Here is a 19299-nt window from a genome sequence, read left to right on the forward strand (position 1 = left end):
GAGATCCATTTGCTTCATCTATGGCGTGGGTGGGATCGCTAATCCTAAGAGTTTGACGCAAAATGATTCTACCTAGCTTACCTAACCAAATGCTGTTTTCTGCAGAGATAACGAGAAGGAATGGTTCCCCAAGAAAGTGTATGTTTTATTCTTTTTGTTTCTGGTTTCCTTTTGTTTGGTATCCCATTTCTTGTACTCATAACATGTTGAAAAAAAAAAAAATTTACATGTGCATAAATGTGAACTAACTTGGATGTAAGAAGAAACAAAGTAGAATTGTAGAGAAAGGTGCCAACACAGAAAGAAAGAATACTACGTTTAACAGAGCGAAATGGATTGATGGTCGCTTCACTTCTCCTCAAAATCAACATCAATAATGTCAGGATCCGATCTTGAGTTTGTTCTACCACCTGCCCCTCTTGAAAAGAAATCCCCTTTACCACCTTTAGGCTGCCACACGATGTTGCCACAGCCTGTACATCGAATTACTTGGTTCTTGTAGCCAGTAAACTGCATCTTGCAAGCCGGACAGGATCCCTGTCCAGTTTGAATTTGAATTTAAATTTGAGTACAACACAAAGCAACAGAGATTAGAGATTGAGAATAATGGGATGGGATGAGTACCTTGATAACTAAGGAGTTGGCCAAGGTTCCAATGAGAAGAGGCCCAGCAAATGGAAGCACCCATGTTGCGATTATCAGAATGCGAAAAAGCCAACCAGAGAGTGCGAACCAGATGAAGAAAAGCGTCTGAGCAGTGATAACCAGTCGAAATTAAGTGTAAATAAAATATGGTTGTGCTATATACCGATAGAAAGAAGCACGGATTTACTTACAGCGAAGCTCTTTCCAATAGGACTATCGAGAAAGTCGTTGAGCTGCTTCCTGTACTGCACCAGTGCAAAATCACAGTCAAATCAATCACAAAATCACATTCATCCATCATACCAAAATACAAAAACACACACACACACTGACCTTGGGCCAGTTCCTTTGGAAATCGATGCTGAAAGTGCGGTAGCGCTGGCCAATCTCAAATTCCCGATCAATCTCTCGGGCTCGGTCGGCGGCGGCCCTGGCGACGGAAGAGAGACGGCGTGAAAGGGAATAGCGGCGGTCGATTCGCTCGGCAGTCTTCCTGGCTTCGAAGACGAAGCGCTCAAAGCCATCGTTGGCAGTTCTCCATGCCTCCCTCCAAACCCTATCCATGTCTCCCCTGCCCTTACCCTTTCCATTTCCATTACCAAAGGCTCTCACTGTCACCCTCCCTCTCCTCTTCACCACAGACTCAGCCCTAAACCTAACGCTTGGTGGTTGCCACCGCACAGGCACCGTTGCCGCCATCATTTTCTTCGCCTCGCACTTCACGCTCCTCTCATCCCCTCCTTCAACTCACCTCACCTCACCTCGCCCTATATGCCATGTATCTCTCTTTTACTCTATCACCATAATTATTATTATTATTATTACAATATATTTTCTTTTTTATTTTATTTTATTTTATACTAATCTCTTGTTTATTTTAATTTCATTTCACCCATTATCTTCTGCTATAACCAAACAATGCTTACATATTTATGTTTTAAAAATAGTTTTTTATTCTTACATAAAAAATAAATAATTTTATTTAGACTTTTATGACTAAAGATTAAAGAAATAAAATTACAATTCTCGCATAACCAACAGAAAAAAGTTCACTAAAAAAACAGCCCTAAATTAACTGAAAAATCATTGGAAACTAAATTGTAATTAAGTTATGATTGAGTTTTTTAATGAATGATAAAAGCTTAATGAGAAAAATAAGAAATAGTATAGATAGGTAAAGTCTGAATTGCAATTAAGTATAGATTGAGTCCTACTTAATCTGAACAATAAAATTCAATAAAAAATAATGTTGACTTTTCTCTTGACTAATGTCTCTCTTAGAATAAAATGTTAATAAAATATTAACTTAACTTAACTTCTTGAAGTGTCTTTTCAAACACGTTTATCTCCTAAATAAAAAACTAAAAACTAAATTAAAATATTAAAATATTAAAAATACGAAACTTTAGTTACATGTACAATTCTTACTCTTATCTATAGTTTGTAAGAAAGTGTCAACTCATGATATAAATTATAATTTGTAAAATTAATGTTATAACGATCGAAAAATCTAGCAATTTAAGATGAATGTTTGCTTGTTTAGTAGGAAACAATCACATTTCTACATGGATACTCATTCTTTTTCCCAAGATTTATTTCATCCCTGTTGTTTGTTAATTAAGTAAGGTATAATCTGACTCCGATCATATTAAAAAATATTAGTTTAATGGCATTAATATGGATTCAAACTCTAAAAATAGAAGTGTAATGTGAATATGATGCATAAATATTAGCGCTTATAATTTATTTTTTCTTTGCTTCCACCCAAAGAAAAAAAAAACTCTATACAACAGAAAAGGAAACCGATAGTTTGACACTAATGAAAGTTTATGTTCCCACCCTACAATTATTTTTAAGGGGTTTTGGTGCCTTTTTATCAAAAACAGTAATATTTTCTTAAACTTCTTTTACAAGAATACTAGTCGATGTGAGTATTATACTATTTTTATTACTCTAATCATAGAAATTATCATTAATGTCACAAAGATTTCCCAAGTTAAAAAGATTAAATTAATATTTTATTTATAGAAACATGGAAAGACTAGTATTCTTGTTGGTATATATTGAAAATTCTTATCCAGGAGACAACGACTAGTATTCTGTTTACATAATCCCATTCTGGTCAGTGGTCACGTGTGGACAAAGCAACCATATAATTTGTTAATATTTAACAATAAAAATTAAAATAATGAATATTCGTGGTACATGCACGTGCCACGTTTGAAGCTTGAGCCGAAATCAAGGAAGAACATGATTTGAAAAATACAAGTCAACATTTTCTAAGTAGATTAATCAATACGAAAAGAAGAATATAAATGGTGGATAGAGATACTGTAAAAGAGGAAACAGGAAGAGAAGAGATGGCAGAGAAGATGAATGCGATTCAGTACGAGAAGTGTGGGGGAGGTCCCGCCGGCTTGAAGGTTCCGTCGCTTCTTCTGTTACTCTTAATTAAGTGTATTACTGCTGTTTAATTCGAATTATCGTGATTAATTAATTTGCATATTGTGTTGTAAGCAGCACGTTGAAGTCGGAGTTCCCAGTCCAAAGACGAAGGAGGTTTTGGTGAAAGTGGAAGCTGTTAGCATCAACCCAGTCGATTGGAAGATCCAGAAGGGTCTTATGCGACCTTTATTTTTCCCCGGGAACTTTCCTCATACACCTTGTATCCATCTTTTCTCATCAACTCTTCATCTTCTCTTCCTTCATTTCTGCTATTCACCTTTAATAATTTGTTGCTTTCAGGCACCGATATCGCCGGAGAGGTGGTTCAGATCGGAGCACAAGTCAAAGATTTCAAAGTTGGAGACAAAGTCCTTTCTAAACTCTCTACTCGGGTAATTCACCTCTTATTCTTTGCTAATCCTTAAATCAACTAATAATCCCCTTTTTTAATCCATCCATTCAAAACTAAATCATAGTATGATGGTATGCACTAGTTCTAATTAATCTGAAACATATAGTTACTTGATTACTCGATTGTAATATATAGCATGCCATTGATTCTGTGTTGTGTGTGATGAATTACGACATGACAGTATGGAGGAGGATTGGCTGAGTTTGCTGTGGCTAGTGAGAGCTTAACAGCTTCGAGACCACCAGAAGTCTCAGCTGCTGAAGCTGCAGCATTACCTATTGCTGGGCTCACAGCTCGTGATGCTCTCACTAAAATTGCAGGAGTGAAGCTTGATGGGACTGGTGAACCCAAGAACGTTTTGGTAACTGCTGCTTCAGGTGGTGTAGGTCACTATGCTGTTCAACTGGCAAAGCTAGGGAACAACCATGTCACAGCCACTTGTGGGGCTCGCAACATTGAGTTTGTTAAGGGCTTAGGTGCTGATGAGGTTCTTGACTACAGGACTCCAGAGGGGGCTGCGCTTAAGAGTCCATCTGGTAGGAAATATGATGCAGTCATAAACTGCACAACTGGAATACCTTGGTCAACTTTTGATGCTAATTTGACTGAAAAGGCAGTGGTGGTTGATTTGACTCCTAATCCATCTTCATTTGTGACTGCTGCTCTGAAGAAAGTTACTTTTTCGAAGAAGCGACTGGTGCCATTTTTTGTAGATGTGAAGCGTGAGGGCCTGGACTATCTACTTCAGTTACTGAAGGATGGGAAACTCAAGACTGTTATTGACTCCAGGTTTCCTTTGAGCAAAGCCGAAGATGCTTGGGCTAAGAGCATCGATGGCCACGCCACTGGAAAAATCATTGTGGAGCCATAGTTGATTGGCTATACTTTGCTTGGACCTGTTGTAATTCTGTTGTTTCTACGTATTTATCTGGACAAGTTTTGTGTAAGTTCAAAGCTCTGGCTGTATGATAAGTTTTGTGTAAGGATTTTATGTTTACATTTGTTGTATTCAATTAATAATGCGTGAATTCATTGTTGTGTTCATCACTCTATCACATGCGTGGTGAAGTCAATGGAATCAATTTCTTCTTCTGGATCCACTTTTTCTCTTGCAGAGGCCAATGATGTGATGCTTATTTAATGCGGTTGTTTGTGGTATTTCAAGTTCTTTAAATTAATATTACTGTATGAATTCTTACTTAAAATTACTCACAACCACATCTAACCATGTGTAAACCATAAACATTTATGATTTGTTTTTCTTACATTTCATAGTTATATATCTTTCATTATTCATTTTTCCATACATTCCATGTTACATCTTTCATTTATGTAGCCAAAATATCTATTGAATAGAAAGTAATTGTAACCCTTCTATTCAAAGTTTAAACTAAATTTTGCAGAAAGGTTATTTTGCTGATAAAGTATATAATTAAGCCTTTAATTTATAACTACCGAAAAAGTTAATACATTTATTGTATTTAAAATTATAGATTATGTTATTAAGTCATAATTTTATAATTAAAAAACTGTTATGAAATAAAGCGAATAACATAGAGAATGACGACAGATAATAGAGAAGAGAAGAAACAAGAGAAAATAGAGAATGAGAGAATAGGGAGCAACTCATCTGTGTCTTATTATTGATAGGAAGAGTCCTATTTATAGATACAATATGTAATCCATAAAGGAAACAAATCAACTTAGTTAATACAAATATCTACCATAAAGAGTAATGAATCATATGAGTAAATGTATCAAATCAATGGACAATCATTAATTCATAACACTCCCCCTTGAGTGTCCATTGATAAAGAATGTGCCTCGTTAAAACCTTACTAGGAAAAACCCTTTGGGATAAAAAAACCTAGTGAAGGAAAAAGAGTACAACATTCTGTATTCTTTAATACAATATTGTTTATCACATATTCTATTTCTCCCCCTCATGTAAACTTACATCATTAAGGTGACAGAGTCCGAATTTGTGAGTCATTTGCTCAAAAGTTTTTCTTGGCAAAAACTTTACAAATAGACTTGTCATATTTTCAGATGAACGAATTTTTGGATATCTATATCATCCTTTCAACTGAACAATATACTATTGTCTTCATATATGGTTGTTGATTCCATCTTTCTCGGGGATAGTCACAAGTTTCTTGCACATGTTAAATTATAAACCTTAACAAAACATATTCACAACTTTCCTCGTAATTTTGTATGATTAGACGATGTTGCTACTATGGTTTGTTTCATATACCTTAATGAAACCATTGTGCTACCACATTTGAACAAACATCTTGTTTGTGATCAACCATTGTGACATTGTAAAAATATGTAAAATAACATGCATATCCATAACCCATTGGTCTGAATTTGAATCATTTGGATGGAATATATTCGTAGTACCCTTAAAGTAACGAAGTATATGTTTTACTCCAAACCATTTTCTTCTTGTAGTTGAAGAACTATATCTTGCTTAACAAATTTATAGCAAATGCAATATTAGATCGAGTATAATTCGCAAGATACATTAGTGTTTCTATGACACTAAGATATGGTGCTTCTAGACCAAAAAGATTTTCATCATTTTCTTGAGGTCTAAGAAGAGTCTTTATCAACATCTAACGACCTCACAACTATTGGAGTGCATAATGAACATGACTTGTCCATTTAGAACATTTTAAGTACCTTAATCATATAAGCCTCTTGACGTATAAAAATACTTTTATTTAAATACTCAATTTCTAATTTCAAACAAGATTTTGCCCTTCAAAGATCATTAATCTCAAATTCTTTCAATTGCCTTGTGAGCTTATTAGTAGTTTCAACGACGTTTATGTCATCTACATAAACAATAATTATGGCAAATTCATTATTTGGATCTTTTCATATAAATACAAGACCAAATAGGATCATTTTTTATATCCTTCTTTTAATAAGTACTCAATAAGACGGTTATGCCACACACGTCTTGATTTCTTTAATCAATAAAAGAGCATGTTCAATTTTATTGAATAACCCTATTAAGAATTTGTCTTGTTGGGCAAATAAAATCCTTCAGGGATTTTCATATAAATATGATTCTCAAAAGAATCGTACGAATAGGTTGTAACATCATCCATTAGATGTAAATGCAAACCTTGTTGTGCAACTAGGATAATCGAATATTGCAATGTTGTTGCATCCAATACTAGTGAATATGTTTTTTCACAAATCAATACAAGGTTTTGTGAACAACCTTGAGCAACCAATTGTGCTTTGTATCTAACAATTTCATCATTCTTAATTTGATTTTTGCGCAAAAATTCATATGTACCCAACGGGTTTCATAACTTCAGGTGTGCGAACTATATGTTCAAAAACCTTTCGTTTAGCAAACAAATATAATTATGCTTCTTTGCATATTTTCATTTTGGCCAATCTTTTCTTTGCCGACAATCTTCAATGATCATTGCTTATTGATCTTCATTGTCATTCATAGCATTCATCGCTATATTATAAGTAAAAGTTTCGTCAATGTTAACTTTATTTTGGTTCCATATTATATGATTGATGACATAATTTATTGAGATCTCATCATTTTCAACCATTTCAGGTACCTGAGGTTCTTCTGGAACCGAACCATTAATTATGTCAAATGAATCTTTTTGGGATTTCAACCTTTTCGATTAGGTCATTTTGCATATTAGCTCCCTTTCTCATTCTAAGAGTTTTTATCTTTGGAACCAATAGGTCTACCACGCTTCAAACGTGTCCACATGAGTTTTTCAACCCTTTTTTTTTTTCGCATCATAATAACTGATCATGTCAAACAAGGTAATCATTTTGATTTGTAAACTTCTGGTTTACCATGACATGCATTTTAATTGTACTAATAAACTTGTAGTACAAACTATAAGAGAATGTTGATAATTTCTCCAATACACTTTCTTTTTCAACTCAATCATAGAGATATAAAGATATTTCATATCTTTTTCATTGTTTGTCTCAATATAATATCCATTCAGACAAATATCATTGAAACTTAATAAGTTTCTATTCAACTTCTTGGTAGAAGTATAGTAGCTCTTTTAGAGTCTTCAAATATATTTGTAGTACTATAAATAATACTAACATCGATGTCTCACATTATCAAACAAGAGAAAAATTTATTACTCTTGAGAATTGTATAAGTTGTTGCACTATCAATAAGACGCATATCTTTTGGTACTAGTGCAAAACATTCGTTTTTCATATAAACGTAAATATCAATATGAGATTTTTTTTTTTTTAACACTCTCATAATCAATTAGGTGATCAATGCTTTCATTTGCTTTAGCAAAGAAAATAACAATATTAAGATGAGTAGCATCCATATGGCCATAATCAAAATCACAATCTTCATAAGTAAAATATGTTTCTATGTTTTTCTCATTATTTGTAAGATGCTTTGGTGTACAATAAGTACAACTCAAATGGCCTTTACCACCATAATGATAATATATACTTTCATCTTTTTGTCAGCATTTTCACATTTTTCTTTACCCTTTTTCACATTATTGTGTCACTTCTGGTGACAAAATGTGTCTTTGAAATTTTCTTTATAACCATGTCCATAATCAATATCATGATCACGATCATGAAAATATAAATCAAATGTTGCGGCATTCACTTCTGGGAATGGAGCAGAACCAATTTGGACAGGTTTCTTGATTTTCTATCAAAAGCTCATTGCTTTGTTCAGCCATACAAAGGCATGAAGTAATGAAATAAATTCATATATTTATTGCTGCATTCACTTCTGGGAATGAAGCATATTAGGCGGATCTCATGATTTTTCATCAAAATCTTTATTGCTTTGTCCAGCCAGCCATACATAGGCATGAAATAAATCCATAATATTTGTGAAATCTCTTTTCACAATATTTTTGTCGCATGAGCAAATTAATTGCTTAGATGCTTTATTTCTTTATTCAATGGTATCCCAATATCAATTGCATATAAATGTATTTCAACATTTAAAATTCCAATATAAGGAATTCTTCCTTGTAATATCAAGAGTCACAAATCCAAATTTTGCAACTTTTCGCGTGTTTAGAACTAGCATATAACATAATAATATTAATAATAATAATAATCACCGTCATAATAAAAATGAAAATAATAAGATGAAGATGAAAATTGATAAAGTTAAATAATTCTTATCACAAGAGGAAGAATATAAGGTAAAATTATAATTTGAGAAAGGATTAGAAAGAGCCTGGATTGAGACACGCATAACATTGTCGTTATAGAGAAAAAGCTTCCACTAGTCCTCAATTGATTGGAGCATGGTGCTGATAACGTGTTATGAAATAAAGCGAATAACATAGAGAATGACGACAGATAATAGAGAAGAGAAGAAACAAGAGAAAATAGAGAATGAGAGAATAGGGAGCAACTCATCTGTGTCTTATTATTGATAGGAAGAGTCCTATTTATAGATACAATATGTAATCCATAAAGGAAACAAATCAACTTAGTTAATACAAATATCTACCATAAAGAGTAATGAATCATATGAGTAAATGTATCAAATCAATGGACAATCATTAATTCATAACAAAAACAATATTAATTTACTATTTATTTAATCATAAAAAAATTTCATAATTAAAAACTAGTATTATTAATATTATAAATACTTTTAATGAGCGTAATAAAATAAGTCAGTTTAGCCTATTTATGGATCAGATTAGATTGTCCCGTTATTTTTTTAAAATTTATTTATATATATATATTAAAAAAAATATTTAAAACATATTTAATCATGTAAATATTTTCTCTGTTTTGAATTAATTAATTAATATTTTAAATTAGATAAATTTAAATAACCTTCTCCTCTATTAAAACTCATAATTGAAATTAAGTGTATATAATTTAAATTATTATATAAATATATTTCGAAAGACACGTATTTAAAATGCGAGTACAAATATGCAGATATATTTGAAATTCAAAAAGATCCCAGAGTGATGTTAAAGGTAACGTATGAATGGTACATTAAAACAAAATATGAAATATTTTAAATAAATAATTATGAATAGATAATTGCAACAATAAAAAGAAAAGAATTGGAGTCGTAATTTGTAATCTGTAAGAGAGAAGAGGAAGGAAGAAAGAAGAGATGACAACAACCAGTCCCAGTCTCATGAATGCGCTTCAGTACGACGCTTATGGCGGAGGCCCCGCCGGCCTGAAGGTTTGCAGTTTCTTCTCTTTCTGTGCTATGCTATTCAATTCCATTCAATTTAACCTAATTTCTTCATTTCCATTTCCAGCATGTTCAAGTTGGCGTTCCCACTCCCAAGACAAATGAGGTTTTGCTGAAATTGGAAGCAGTCAGCATCAACCCCATTGATTGGAAGATTCAGAAGGGTCTTCTGCGGGCTTTATTTTTACCCAGAACCTTTCCCCACATTCCTTGTATCTTTCTCTTCATTCATTCATTCACTTTTTTTTTCTTTACTATTCATAATCATAAATAATTACCATTTTTTTTTCATCATTGCCACTCTCAGGCACTGATGTCGCTGGAGAAATTGTTGAGATTGGACAGCAAGTCAAAGATTTCAAAGTCGGAGACAAAGTCCTTGCTAAACTCACTCATCAGGTAATTCAATTCTCTCTTTCTTTCCCTCCTTCCCTCGTTTCAACTGCTAATTGCAACACTATTCATCTCATTAAGAAGGAGGGAATACTCCATTTTTTTTTTGAACCACCACCACCCTAGTTTGCTATTTCACGAACATCTTTGTTGGCAAAGGGAGAAATAGAGCTACTTATGTTTGTTCTATTTCAAAAGAATAAAAAATAAGACTAAGGGTCTTTCATAAGAATAAAAAAATATTTTTCTTGTTTTGGTTTGGAAATATATATATTTCTACCAACAATTAAATAAAACATTATCGATAGTCTGTAAGACCCTTGTATTGGAGTAAAAATTGCAAAATGATCTTAAGAGTGATGTAATATAGTGAAACTTCCAAAAGTTAGATTAAGACCTTATTAGATGGAGATGTTTTTAGGTACAAAACATGTTTACCATTTACTTGACCAGTAACACTTTCTTAATTATTATATAATAATATTAAGACGGCAACCTTACTTACATCATGACTACCAAAGCTCATCATCCTCTTTTAGTCACGGTAATAATACTGCTTCTTATGTTTTTCTTTTTGTTTGGAAGAAATTACTTACTGTCCCTTGAATGAAAGTGTATTGTTTGTCTAAAGAAACTAGTTAAGAATATATGAAAGTGGTAGATAAATTCTAGTGTGAAATAAATGGCATGCTACTGCTACACCTGAACTTGTTCCAAGTTAAAGAATCTTTTCAAATTCATATGCTAATGGCAACTTCCTAATACCCATTGTGTTGTATGTGTTGAATGTCAGTATGGAGGTGGACTGGCTGAGTTTGCTGTGGCTAGTGAGAGCTTAACAGCTTCCAGACCAATTGAAGTCTCAGCTGCTGAAGCTGCAGCATTACCTATTGCCGCACTCACAGCTCGTGATGCTCTCATTCAAATTGCAGAAGTCAAGCTTGATGGGACTGGTCAGCTCAAGAACATTTTAGTCACTGCTGCTTCAGGTGGTGTGGGTCACTATGCTGTTCAACTAGCAAAGCTGGGGAACACCCATGTGACAGCCACTTGTGGTGCTCGCAACATTGAGTTTGTTAAGGGCTTAGGTGCCGATGAGGTTCTTGACTACAGGACTCCGGAGGGGGCAGCACTCAAGAGTCCATCTGGTAGGAAATATGATGCAGTCATACACTGTACAACCGGAATACCTTGGTCAACTTTTGAGCCTAATTTGACTGAAAAGGGCGTTGTAGTTGATTTAACACCTAATGCAAGTTCGTTGTGGACTGCTGCTCTGAAGAAAGTTACTTTTTCCAAGAAGCGGCTGGTGCCATTTGTTGTAACTGTCCAGCGTGAGGGTCTGGAACATCTAGTCCAATTACTGAAGGATGGGAAACTTAAGTCTGTTATTGACTCCAAGTTTCCTTTGAGCAAAGCTGAAGATGCTTGGGCTAAGAGCATCGATGGCCATGCTACTGGAAAAATCATTGTGGAACCATAGATACAGTTTGCTTTGAGGTGTTGAATTTGTAGTTTCTAAATATCTGGACGAGATTTGTGTAAAGCTCATATGATAATGAATAAATGCACGTATTGTAAGCTTGTAAGGATTTTAAATTAATATTTGTTGTCTTTTGACACTCTCGGATTGGTTTTTATATGACGGGATTATTTATCAGGCAACTTTTTCTTGTGTCCTACTTGAAATGCAAATTAACAAGTTTTATGTGTTGATTTTGTCTATGAATGGGCATGTAGGTTTTGTAGATTTAATTTGTGATTAGATTTGAAAATCAGTGAGGTCCACAAGAGTTCTCATGAAGCAAGGGATGGTGAAAATAGTTGAAAGGGTGTTATTTCTATTTGAAGGAATAGATTAAGAGGGTGTGTCGAGGTGAAGGATCTTTGAGACAAACTTCAAACGCAGGCTATTGATTAAATTAAGGAAAAGGGGGTGAAATGAGAGAAATAAACAACAAATCACACTAGCACATATACTATATATACCTTGATTACAGTTATTTTGTTTAGATGTCTATGTCTGAACAATTCTACTCTAAATTAAGCTACTTAGGCAAACTAGTTCTTTTGATCATAAGAACACGACATTTCTTTCCAATCCAATTACTTGTCCACGGAGGATCTCGAGACACCACTTGGTACCCAGCATTTGCGTACAATTTGCGAGCACCTAGATCTTCTTCATAGGCTCGAAGGGCAAGAAACTCAAAACCCCACAAAATGGAAAGCATGTCGCAGGCTTTCAACAGTACAGTCGCTATTTTCCTCCTCCTGTTATCAATTAGTTTCATAAATACACATTTACAACATGAGGAAGATCAACGGACTGATTATGAAATTATGCGTAATCACCTGAATGTTTTGGAGACGGCTATTCCTGATATGTAGAGGTACTCTTCAGCTTCAGGTGGAAAATGTTGAAGCACATTTTGGTCTCTTAAGACAGTCACATCTATCACACCCACAAGTTGTTTTGCTGAATCTGGATCATCTTTTGCTGCCTCAGCTACCAAACAAGCATACCTGAATAACAAGTCATACATTATTGTCTAACATTTGTTTCACAGAACAGTTGCTACTCTTTTAGCATGAACAAACCAGACGGACACATGACCATTGTTGTGGTTGATATCTATTGTCACAGTATAGCGTTTATAACTAAGAAATAGGTGAACACGAGAAAGGTTATTGCCTGCTGCATCAAAGGTTTTTTTTCTTTTTAAGTACTTTTATATTATAAGTTCACATATTTGATGACAATAATATTGATAAACTTGTTAACAAAAGAACCAATTTACCTATTAGGTGGTGAGTTTTTAAGCTTGTAACGGAGCCCCGATAGCACTTCCGCCTATTGGTTCAAGGCAAGACAGCAAAAAGCACACAGAATAATTAAGAGGTGGGTGCCTGATCAGAAAATATAAAGCTCACCTTCACACAAATCAATAGTTGAATCGAAAGCTTCTGTAATGTCTCATGATACTACTAAACTTCACATTCATTTACAATTATTTCATACTCCTTAAATATAATATTAAAGTTTGTAGAAAGTGTCCTTTCAAAAAGCGAAAACAAGAGTTGTTTACTCTTTTTAAACATTGATAAAAAAATGAAGTGATTTGTCTGATTGAAAAGAAAAAAAAAAAAACCTGAAAGAATTGAAAGAACAAGTCGTTGAAAATTGAGACAGGAATATGAAATGCTTCGGCCTGAACTTCAGATGCCCTCCTTATCTCATCTGCGTTTTCAAATAGCCTCCTTACTCTCCATCCATATTCACACGCCAAATACTCAAACTGCTGCTTCAGCTTTCCACTGCTACCATTCTCTATCTGCAACCTCACATTCTGATCAACACAAGGCAATTGCGAACTGATGGTGCTTGTGCTTGTGCTGCTGCTGCATTGCAACACCAAACCACTTCCTCGCCTTTTCCTTCCCACTCTGTAAGAACCACTTCTGGATCCTCTTCCAGCACCGTACCCCAAGTTTGAGCACACAAGTTTATGTGAAGGACTGGGATTACTCGCCAGTAAATGAGCCATTCATGCGTAAACCAAACCAAGACAAGCAAGGTTAGCCTACATAAACATCGCAGCTAGCTTGGTTTTTGGTTCATATCCAAAAATCAAATATAGTATTCGGAGTGGGGTCAATTGGTATTTATTTGAGTGGCCTCTCTTTTTTTCTGTTATTGTGGCTGTCAATTATATATAAATCCAGTGGCCACGTGCACTCATGTCAGCCAAGAAACCTACTATTTTCGTTTCCACTTTTCATACTAGATTTTCAATCTCAACCTCAATCCCAAGTTTAATTCCAATCTCACTCCATCTTCACAATCCTCACAGATCATATTCAAGGGAAAACTCCCATCATCTTCTATTTCTGTTTCACACAACAACAAATATCAAACATTAACCTCATTTTCCACACAAAACATCAACATCAACAGCAAACACACTCATAATAATCAATAGCCCAGAATCAAACATACACGTGATGCACGTACATTGGCATCGGTTTGGTTTGCCTCTAAATAAGTGTAAAAGTCTAGAGTGCCACAAGTTCAATCTCACAGTAAGTTTGGAATTATCCTAATTCAATCCTTTAGACCCTTTTATTAAGGATAGCTTGTTTTTTATTTGCTCTTGTAATGTATTGAATGAATGAAACATAACTTCTTGACGAATTTGTAATTAGCTTTCATGGCTTAGGATGGATGAATGAAGATAGAACTCAATGAGAAAGCGCAAAAATTATATATCCCCCAAATAATATGCATCATATTATTAGTCTGGAAAATAGAAGTAATCAACAACATGTCAATGAAACAGAGACTTAAACTAATCACCTTAAACAAAAGATGAGAGAAAATAACATCATAAAGCGAAAAGCGCAAGTGTGTTATCATGGACAAGATGTATAATTTATTTAATTATATATGTAAAATCTATATTATTTTAACATTTATACATTTATCTTCATATGATGATAATAACTGTGTAAAGCTTGAGGTGTAAAGAAAATAAGACCTTGGATGCGGAAGAATGTGTGAACAGCAATTGGATTTGCAATCCATCACCAACAACGACGCCCAATCAAATGCACGAGGAAGTTGTTTCTTCTTTCTAATCTCCAGTATCACACATACAGCGAGAGAATAATTTCAGATTATAGTTTATACAACGATTAAAGAGACAAAGCAAAACAACGTAACAAGAATGTCTTCTCCAACGGTGGAGAGACACCGTTACACACATGCTAACACAATCTCACTTCCACCTCGCGCTTCTAACATCAGGCCCATGGCCCAGCCCATTCCATAATTTCTCTTTCTTTTTAATGGAGTACACCTCTCCGTAACATTAACAATCTTATATTTTTTTTTTTATGTAAAGTTATTCACTTTCAGTAAGAAAGTAGACATTGATCAAATTTCACTTTGGATTCTTTGGTGATTCATTTCTTCCGTGATAGATAAAAAATTATAATTGAAAATAAAATATGCGTGTGTATGTAAGACCATTTTTGTTGTTTTTGTAGAAGAAAAAGATAATTGCCTGATGTATGCGGGCCTGGGCTGGGCCGGGCCGGAGAATAAACCACATAGAACTTTGTGTCATATGTGTGTGTCGTGGCACAGGATTCGGACCAACGATTCAATGAATGTTTTTTTTAAAAAAACAGAACAGAACAAAAGCTCTGTCTTGTCTTCTCCTATCTCCTACCACCTAAAACCAACCAAACCATTTTTCTCACTCTCACTTACTCTCTCCCAAATGGCCGAAAATGATTCAAACCCTCCTCCTCCAGCCGCTTCACCGCCTCAGGAGCCTCCTGTGCCTCCGTCACTATCATCGGAGAAAGATGCCAAAGTTGACGATGTAGTTGAAGAGAAGGTGAAGGCTGAGGAAGTGCTTGTGGGTGAAGAGAAAGACAAAGAGAAAGAGGAAGTAAAAGGAGGCGAGGAGGCGGTGGTGGTTGAAGAGGAGGAGAAGGAGAAGGAGAAGGAGAAGGAGGAAGAGAAAGAGAAAGAGAAAGAAGAAGAGGTTACAGTAGGAGAGACAGAGAGCGAGTCGTTGAAGGAGGAGAGCAATAGGGTTTCTGATTCGGAGAGAAAGGGCATCGAAGAGCTGAAGAAGGTGCTGAAGGAGGAGTTGGAGAAGAAGGAGGAAGGCGAAGTATCCATCTGGGGCGTCCCTCTCTTCAAGGACCAGAGGACTGACGTCATTCTTCTCAAGTTCCTGAGAGCGCGGGACTTGAGGGTCAAGGATGCTCTTCTGATGATTCACAACACTCTCCGATGGAGGAAGGAGTTCGGCATCGATGCGCTTTTGGAGGAAGATCTGGGAGAGGAGTTGGAGAAGGTGGTCTTCATGCACGGCCACGGAAGAGAGGGTCATCCCGTCTGTTACAACGTCTACGGAGAGTTCCAGAACAAGGAGCTCTACCATAAGGCCTTCTCCACCGAGGAAAACCGCACCAAGTTTCTCCGATGGCGGATTCAGCTGTTGGAGCGGAGCATCAGGAACCTGGACTTCTCTCCGGGAGGCATCAACACCATCTTCCAAGTCAATGACCTCAAAAACTCTCCCGGCCCTGCCAAACGGGAACTTCGCCTTGCCACCAAACAAGCTTTGCAGTTGCTTCAGGACAACTATCCCGAGTTCGTCGCCAAACAGGTTCGCTTTTGCTTTCAGTTCCTTCCTTGCTTCCTCCGTTTCTATTTTACCACCTCTAATACCCCTTCTTGCAGGTTTTCATCAATGTCCCTTGGTGGTATCTTGCATTCTATACCATGATCAATCCCTTCTTGACACAGAGGACCAAAAGCAAATTTATCTTTGCTGGACCATCCAAATCTCCCGATACTCTTTTCAAGTTAGTCACAGCTCAACTCAACTCAACAATAATCGCCATTACCAACTTCTCTTTCCCACTATCATCATCTAACCTTCCATATTTCTTTCCTAAAATTGAACAGGTATATTTCTCCTGAGCAAGTGCCGGTTCAGTATGGTGGCCTCAGTGTAGACTTCTGTGACTGCAACCCCGATTTCACCATGTCTGATCCTGTCACAGAAATTCCTATAAAGCCAACCACTAAGCAAACTGTCGAAATTGCTATCTATGAGGTGGGTCTCAGTGTACTCTTCTTTTAACTATATTGCATTGGACTGAATTCAAGTATCTCGCTGAATGGAGGCATTTGATTTTCCAGAAATGCATTATTGTTTGGGAGCTGCGGGTGGTGGGGTGGGAGGTTACCTATAATGCTGAATTCAAGCCTGATGCTAAAGATGCATACACAGTTGTCATACAGAAGGCCACAAAGATGTCCCCCACCGATGAACCAGTGGTTTCCAACAGCTTCAAAGTTGGTGAATTGGGAAAGTTATTGCTCACCATAGACAATCCTACCTTGAAAAAGAAGAGGCTTCTTTACAGGTTCAATATCAAACCCTACTGTGATTGAGCCAAAATCACCTCTAGGCTCTCCGGTTTATTCGGTGCTTGAAAGAAATTTAACTTCCAAGAGTGAGAAATATGCATGTTGCCTTTTGTTCAGCCCATTCTTCATCTATAGTTTTGGTCGTGAGTCGTTTGCAGATTGTCTTTTTTCTGTCTTTGTTGTATTTAACACGTCATTGTTAGTCAAATATCTCCGCTAGTCTAAATTGTTCTTTCTTTTATTTTCTGGTGATGAACAATATTGGGGAAGAGAGTAGCACATGGAATTGAAATTAAAGTTGGTTTTGTGAAAACACATTTGTTACAAGAACTATGTACCACTTTGATGTAAAATTTTGTTCCTGTACTTATCCCGTGTGGAGTTTGGTTTTGGTCCAATTCTGAGCATTTTGCATGTCAATGTCATAGATTGTAATATAGAAGGAGTAAATGAGAAGTATGATTGATTTCTATATTTCCTCTCTTGCTTATAATTCTCCATTTTAATATATTTCTATTTGATTTTCATTCTATTATTGAAAGAAATTAAAAGTGTAATTATTTCAGACTGGTTACTCTTGGTTGAACATTGCAAATGATGCTTCTGTTTTTCTTCTTATCTGTGCATTTACCCTTTGTTTGGTGATAATTTGGTTCTTCTTTGTTATTCTTGATTTTGCAACGGCTTGGCATTCTTTTCATCTGTTGTGAATTCCCTGGTCTTCTCACATAGACGAAACATCTATTGTGAAAGCCCACATATAGTAATTTACCGTTGATTCTATCCATGATAATTGGTTTGAAGAATGACATGCAAGTCTTGTGTGCTGTTTTGTGAATTCTCCAGATTTTGGTCATGTAGAGAATAAGAATATTCATGACTTCTGGTTTTTTGAGATGCATTATGAAACCTTATTAGGTAGGGAGAGGGTGGAATATATAAAAGAGGTTCTGAGTGGAAAGAAGCTTTAATAAAGTAATTGTTTTTAGTGCAAGTCTGGAAGAAATTATTGTGGTTTGCTAGTATTGCGAGTTTGGCAGTTGCTTGGAATTTGGAAAGAAGTGACCAATCAAATGTTGAACAAGTATATATGGTTAAATTCCAAAAGTAGCTAATTTATCTTCCGTCTAGGCCCCCTCTAGTAGCACAGGCTGTGTTTTTGTTCTTTATGCCTCTATCATGCATGACAATGGGGGGGAATAGATCCATGTGTAGATTCTTATGATTACTGAATTGGTGCTTTTTTTATTTGAAAGTTTCCGTGATTGATGTTTACGTGTTTATGTTGTGTTTAAACTCATAGCTAATGAAAAATGAGAAAGTTTAATTCTTTTAACTTGGGATTCTTAAAGAAAGCCGAGGTTACATGATTTAGGGGTTTTTGGTTTGTCTGTCATCATCCTAGGTGAATTTGGAGTTGTTGTTTAACCCTTACATTAGTTTGATAAAATTTAGTACATGAAACCTTTGTTTGAATGTTGAGTATACTTCAGATTAAGGTAGTTAACAATAAACTTTATGAATAATACACATCAATAATACAAGTATCTCTCTATATGACTCTCACTCTCAATTCCAAGTTAGGTAAAAGGTCCAAAAGAAGTTGGCCCCTATTTCAATGATATTTTTGACAAGTTATCTATATGCTGCAATTTCATTGGTTTTGTTGATTTTAGTTTAGATAACTACTTTTTGTGTTTGAACTAAGGGTATGCATACGTTGACAGGTAGAGAGTAATTATTTTCAAGTCTCAACATAGTTTCTTGCATGCATACACTTTGAACTAGATTTCATCATTACTGATTATTTCAATTCTGATAACATTTCACTCGTTTATAAGTTTGTTTGCCTAAATTATTGAATTTTAACCAATTAAAAATTATCGTTATTTAAACAGTAAGTTAGTTTAACAATTAATTATTATTTGCTTATACGTTAATTTAACAATTTTTAATGAATGGTTTGATTAAAGTTTTGACTTTTTAATTAGTTTATCAGTATTTTCTTTTTTAACAAGTAAACACATTCACAAGGGCTCGGAGCGGATAAATTTAATTTGGTTGATTGAAATAAAAAGAAAGTGAATATAATTAATGTTCTTCTACTTCATCTATTCATTAAATTTACTCCCTTTTTATTCGACCAAACCATTTAACCAGTAATTTATTTATAATTTTTGTTTTCTTTTCTTTGTTGGTATGAAAGGTTCGTAG

The 19299-nt window shown here is 35.1% G+C and overlaps 5 protein-coding genes across 5 annotated transcripts; 3 read left to right on the forward strand and 2 right to left on the reverse strand.

The window, feature by feature from the left end:
* Positions 1 to 121: 121 nt before the first annotated feature.
* LOC114169348 lies at positions 122 to 1428 on the reverse strand. The gene is made up of 4 exons (XM_028054475.1): positions 979 to 1428; positions 837 to 890; positions 625 to 750; positions 122 to 537 (listed from the first exon to the last, which is right to left on the reverse strand). The coding sequence occupies exons 1-4, from the start codon at positions 1345 to 1347 to the stop codon at positions 349 to 351; spliced, it is 738 nt and encodes a 245-aa protein (XP_027910276.1). The 5' UTR covers positions 1348 to 1428; the 3' UTR covers positions 122 to 348.
* Positions 1429 to 2924: 1496 nt separating this feature from the next.
* LOC114168444 (chloroplast envelope quinone oxidoreductase homolog) lies at positions 2925 to 4602 on the forward strand. The gene is made up of 4 exons (XM_028053259.1): positions 2925 to 3068; positions 3166 to 3310; positions 3391 to 3482; positions 3684 to 4602. The coding sequence occupies exons 1-4, from the start codon at positions 2961 to 2963 to the stop codon at positions 4371 to 4373; spliced, it is 1035 nt and encodes a 344-aa protein (XP_027909060.1). The 5' UTR covers positions 2925 to 2960; the 3' UTR covers positions 4374 to 4602.
* A 4901-nt stretch (positions 4603 to 9503) lies between these two features.
* On the forward strand, positions 9504 to 11792 carry LOC114168371 (chloroplast envelope quinone oxidoreductase homolog). Its single transcript, XM_028053158.1, has 4 exons — positions 9504 to 9722; positions 9802 to 9946; positions 10042 to 10133; positions 10921 to 11792. The coding sequence occupies exons 1-4, from the start codon at positions 9648 to 9650 to the stop codon at positions 11608 to 11610; spliced, it is 1002 nt and encodes a 333-aa protein (XP_027908959.1). The 5' UTR covers positions 9504 to 9647; the 3' UTR covers positions 11611 to 11792.
* Positions 11793 to 12069: 277 nt separating this feature from the next.
* On the reverse strand, positions 12070 to 14825 carry LOC114169067. The gene is made up of 5 exons (XM_028054088.1): positions 14666 to 14825; positions 13280 to 14018; positions 12929 to 12981; positions 12483 to 12653; positions 12070 to 12401 (listed from the first exon to the last, which is right to left on the reverse strand). The coding sequence occupies exons 2-5, from the start codon at positions 13673 to 13675 to the stop codon at positions 12176 to 12178; spliced, it is 846 nt and encodes a 281-aa protein (XP_027909889.1). The 5' UTR covers positions 13676 to 14018; positions 14666 to 14825; the 3' UTR covers positions 12070 to 12175.
* A 488-nt stretch (positions 14826 to 15313) lies between these two features.
* LOC114169066 (patellin-3) lies at positions 15314 to 17559 on the forward strand. The gene is made up of 4 exons (XM_028054087.1): positions 15314 to 16315; positions 16390 to 16514; positions 16618 to 16768; positions 16855 to 17559. Exons 1-4 carry the CDS (start codon positions 15413 to 15415, stop codon positions 17107 to 17109), a joined length of 1434 nt encoding a protein of 477 aa, XP_027909888.1. The 5' UTR covers positions 15314 to 15412; the 3' UTR covers positions 17110 to 17559.
* The last annotated feature ends 1740 nt before the right edge of the window (positions 17560 to 19299 follow it).

The sequence above is a fragment of the Vigna unguiculata genome, chromosome 11, assembly GCF_004118075.2.
Source record: "Vigna unguiculata cultivar IT97K-499-35 chromosome 11, ASM411807v1, whole genome shotgun sequence".
Classification (NCBI taxonomy): Eukaryota; Viridiplantae; Streptophyta; class Magnoliopsida; order Fabales; family Fabaceae; genus Vigna; species Vigna unguiculata.

Coding starts and splice junctions, on each gene's coding strand:
- LOC114169348 (XM_028054475.1), bottom strand. CDS start 1,347: ATGATGGCGGCAACGGTGCCTGTGCGGTGGCAACCACCAAGCGTTAGG. Junction 891..978: donor TCCAAAGGAACTGGCCCAAG/GTCAGTGTGTGT, acceptor GCACTGGTGCAG/TACAGGAAGCAGCTCAACGA. Junction 538..624: donor CCAACTCCTTAGTTATCAAG/GTACTCATCCCA, acceptor CAAACTGGACAG/GGATCCTGTCCGGCTTGCAA.
- LOC114168444 (XM_028053259.1), top strand. CDS start 2,961: ATGGTGGATAGAGATACTGTAAAAGAGGAAACAGGAAGAGAAGAGATG. Junction 3,069..3,165: donor GAGGTCCCGCCGGCTTGAAG/GTTCCGTCGCTT, acceptor TGTTGTAAGCAG/CACGTTGAAGTCGGAGTTCC. Junction 3,483..3,683: donor TTTCTAAACTCTCTACTCGG/GTAATTCACCTC, acceptor ACGACATGACAG/TATGGAGGAGGATTGGCTGA.
- LOC114168371 (XM_028053158.1), top strand. CDS start 9,648: ATGACAACAACCAGTCCCAGTCTCATGAATGCGCTTCAGTACGACGCT. Junction 9,947..10,041: donor AACCTTTCCCCACATTCCTT/GTATCTTTCTCT, acceptor TGCCACTCTCAG/GCACTGATGTCGCTGGAGAA. Junction 10,134..10,920: donor TTGCTAAACTCACTCATCAG/GTAATTCAATTC, acceptor GTTGAATGTCAG/TATGGAGGTGGACTGGCTGA.
- LOC114169067 (XM_028054088.1), bottom strand. CDS start 13,675: ATGGCTCATTTACTGGCGAGTAATCCCAGTCCTTCACATAAACTTGTG. Junction 12,654..12,928: donor AAAAACTCACCACCTAATAG/GTAAATTGGTTC, acceptor CTTGTTATTCAG/GTATGCTTGTTTGGTAGCTG. Junction 12,402..12,482: donor GCCGTCTCCAAAACATTCAG/GTGATTACGCAT, acceptor AATTGATAACAG/GAGGAGGAAAATAGCGACTG.
- LOC114169066 (XM_028054087.1), top strand. CDS start 15,413: ATGGCCGAAAATGATTCAAACCCTCCTCCTCCAGCCGCTTCACCGCCT. Junction 16,515..16,617: donor TCTCCCGATACTCTTTTCAA/GTTAGTCACAGC, acceptor AAAATTGAACAG/GTATATTTCTCCTGAGCAAG. Junction 16,769..16,854: donor TCGAAATTGCTATCTATGAG/GTGGGTCTCAGT, acceptor TTGATTTTCCAG/AAATGCATTATTGTTTGGGA.